Source organism: Mandrillus leucophaeus, unplaced genomic scaffold, assembly GCF_000951045.1.
Source record: "Mandrillus leucophaeus isolate KB7577 unplaced genomic scaffold, Mleu.le_1.0 Scaffold15, whole genome shotgun sequence".
NCBI classification, from domain to species: domain Eukaryota; kingdom Metazoa; phylum Chordata; class Mammalia; order Primates; family Cercopithecidae; genus Mandrillus; species Mandrillus leucophaeus.
Window position 1 is genome coordinate 1417867 of NW_012101476.1, and position 1285 is coordinate 1419151.

The 1285-nt window shown below is 44.1% G+C and overlaps 1 protein-coding gene across 1 annotated transcript in view; it reads right to left on the minus strand.

Annotated features, from left to right (window-relative positions):
• POLR3A (polymerase (RNA) III (DNA directed) polypeptide A, 155kDa) overlaps window positions 1–1285 on the minus strand; it is a 50965-nt gene that overhangs the window by 41123 nt on the left and 8557 nt on the right. Inside the window, exon 9 of the mRNA XM_011974942.1 lies at window positions 560–664. Coding sequence (XP_011830332.1) covers window positions 560–664 — 105 coding nt within the window. The remainder of the gene's footprint in view (window positions 1–559; window positions 665–1285) is intronic.

Consider the following 1285-nt stretch of genomic DNA (forward strand, 5'->3'; position numbering starts at 1 on the left):
ATTTCTGAGACAGAGTCTTGCTCTGTTGCCCAGGCTGGAGTGCAGTGGTGCGATCTCAGCTCACTGCAACCTCTGCCTCCTGGGTTCAAGCGATTCTTGTGCCTCAGCCTCCTGAGTAGCTGGGACTACATACGTGCGCCAGCACGCCTGGCTAATTTTTGTATTTTAAGTAGAAAAGGGGTTTCGCCATGTTGGCCAGGCTAGTCTTGAAGTCCTGGCCTCAAGTGATCTGACCACAGCCTCCCAAAGTGCTGGGATTACAGGTGTAAGCCACCAAGCCCAGCCATAATGATCCGCTTTAGACTTCAGTATCCATGGTATTTTGTCCTCCTGGATCCAATAACGTTACAAGCCTGAGAACAAAGGAGAATTTCATGTATATTCAATGACTGAACAGAGCAAATGACATACCTCGGCTCAAGGAAATTTAAACAGATATTTTCCACATGCCAAAATGTCACACAAACTGTATTCTGGATTGCATTCTGTGACTGAGTGTGACCACAGTGAACTTTGCCATGAAAAGGTAGTTAAATCCAACTAGATTGGGAAAAGATTACCTTTTCATCTGTGTATGTCTCTGCTGAATGAAGTTTGCTCCTGGGTGAACCTCCGGGCCGTTTTGAACCAGTTTCCTCAAGAAACTGATGTTTGCTTTGTTTACCTGCATTAGGGAAAAACCACAATGTTACTCTCAGGTATCTAGAAGCTAACAAATGATACTGAAATGTGTCTTAATCTTTACTTTCCTTGTACAGATTCTAGGAGAAAGAGAGGCATCCTGGGCAGTCTGCTGCCTATGGTCTTGAGTATAATTTGAACAATGTACTGGCAAACAAGCCCCCAGCTTCCAGTGTCAACTCAGCTGTTTGCTCACCGGGTAACACGGTCAAGTTCTTTCCTGGTGCTTGGATTCCTCGCTGGTAAAACGGGTAGGCTAGATTGATCTATAGGGACCTTCTGGGATCCTAGAAACAGGTGGCAACTCGATTTGCAATAACTTACTGGGGTCTTGTAAGGTTTAAAAGTTGTGACACCAGCACTACAAGCCCTGGTTTGCATTGAATGTGTTCTGCAACCTCTTAAACAATTGTCTTGTGGGACACCATTCTGGAGAAATAAACTCTTGGATCATTAGTAACTCAACTGAGGACACACGACGCAAGCTGACCAGGAACATCTATGATCCGGGCTAACTGTGAGTCTCACGGGTAAAGCCAATCAATATTCTCTTGTTAGCATGCCCTTCTGTTATTTAGACCTCAATTAAAAAAAAAAAAAAAAA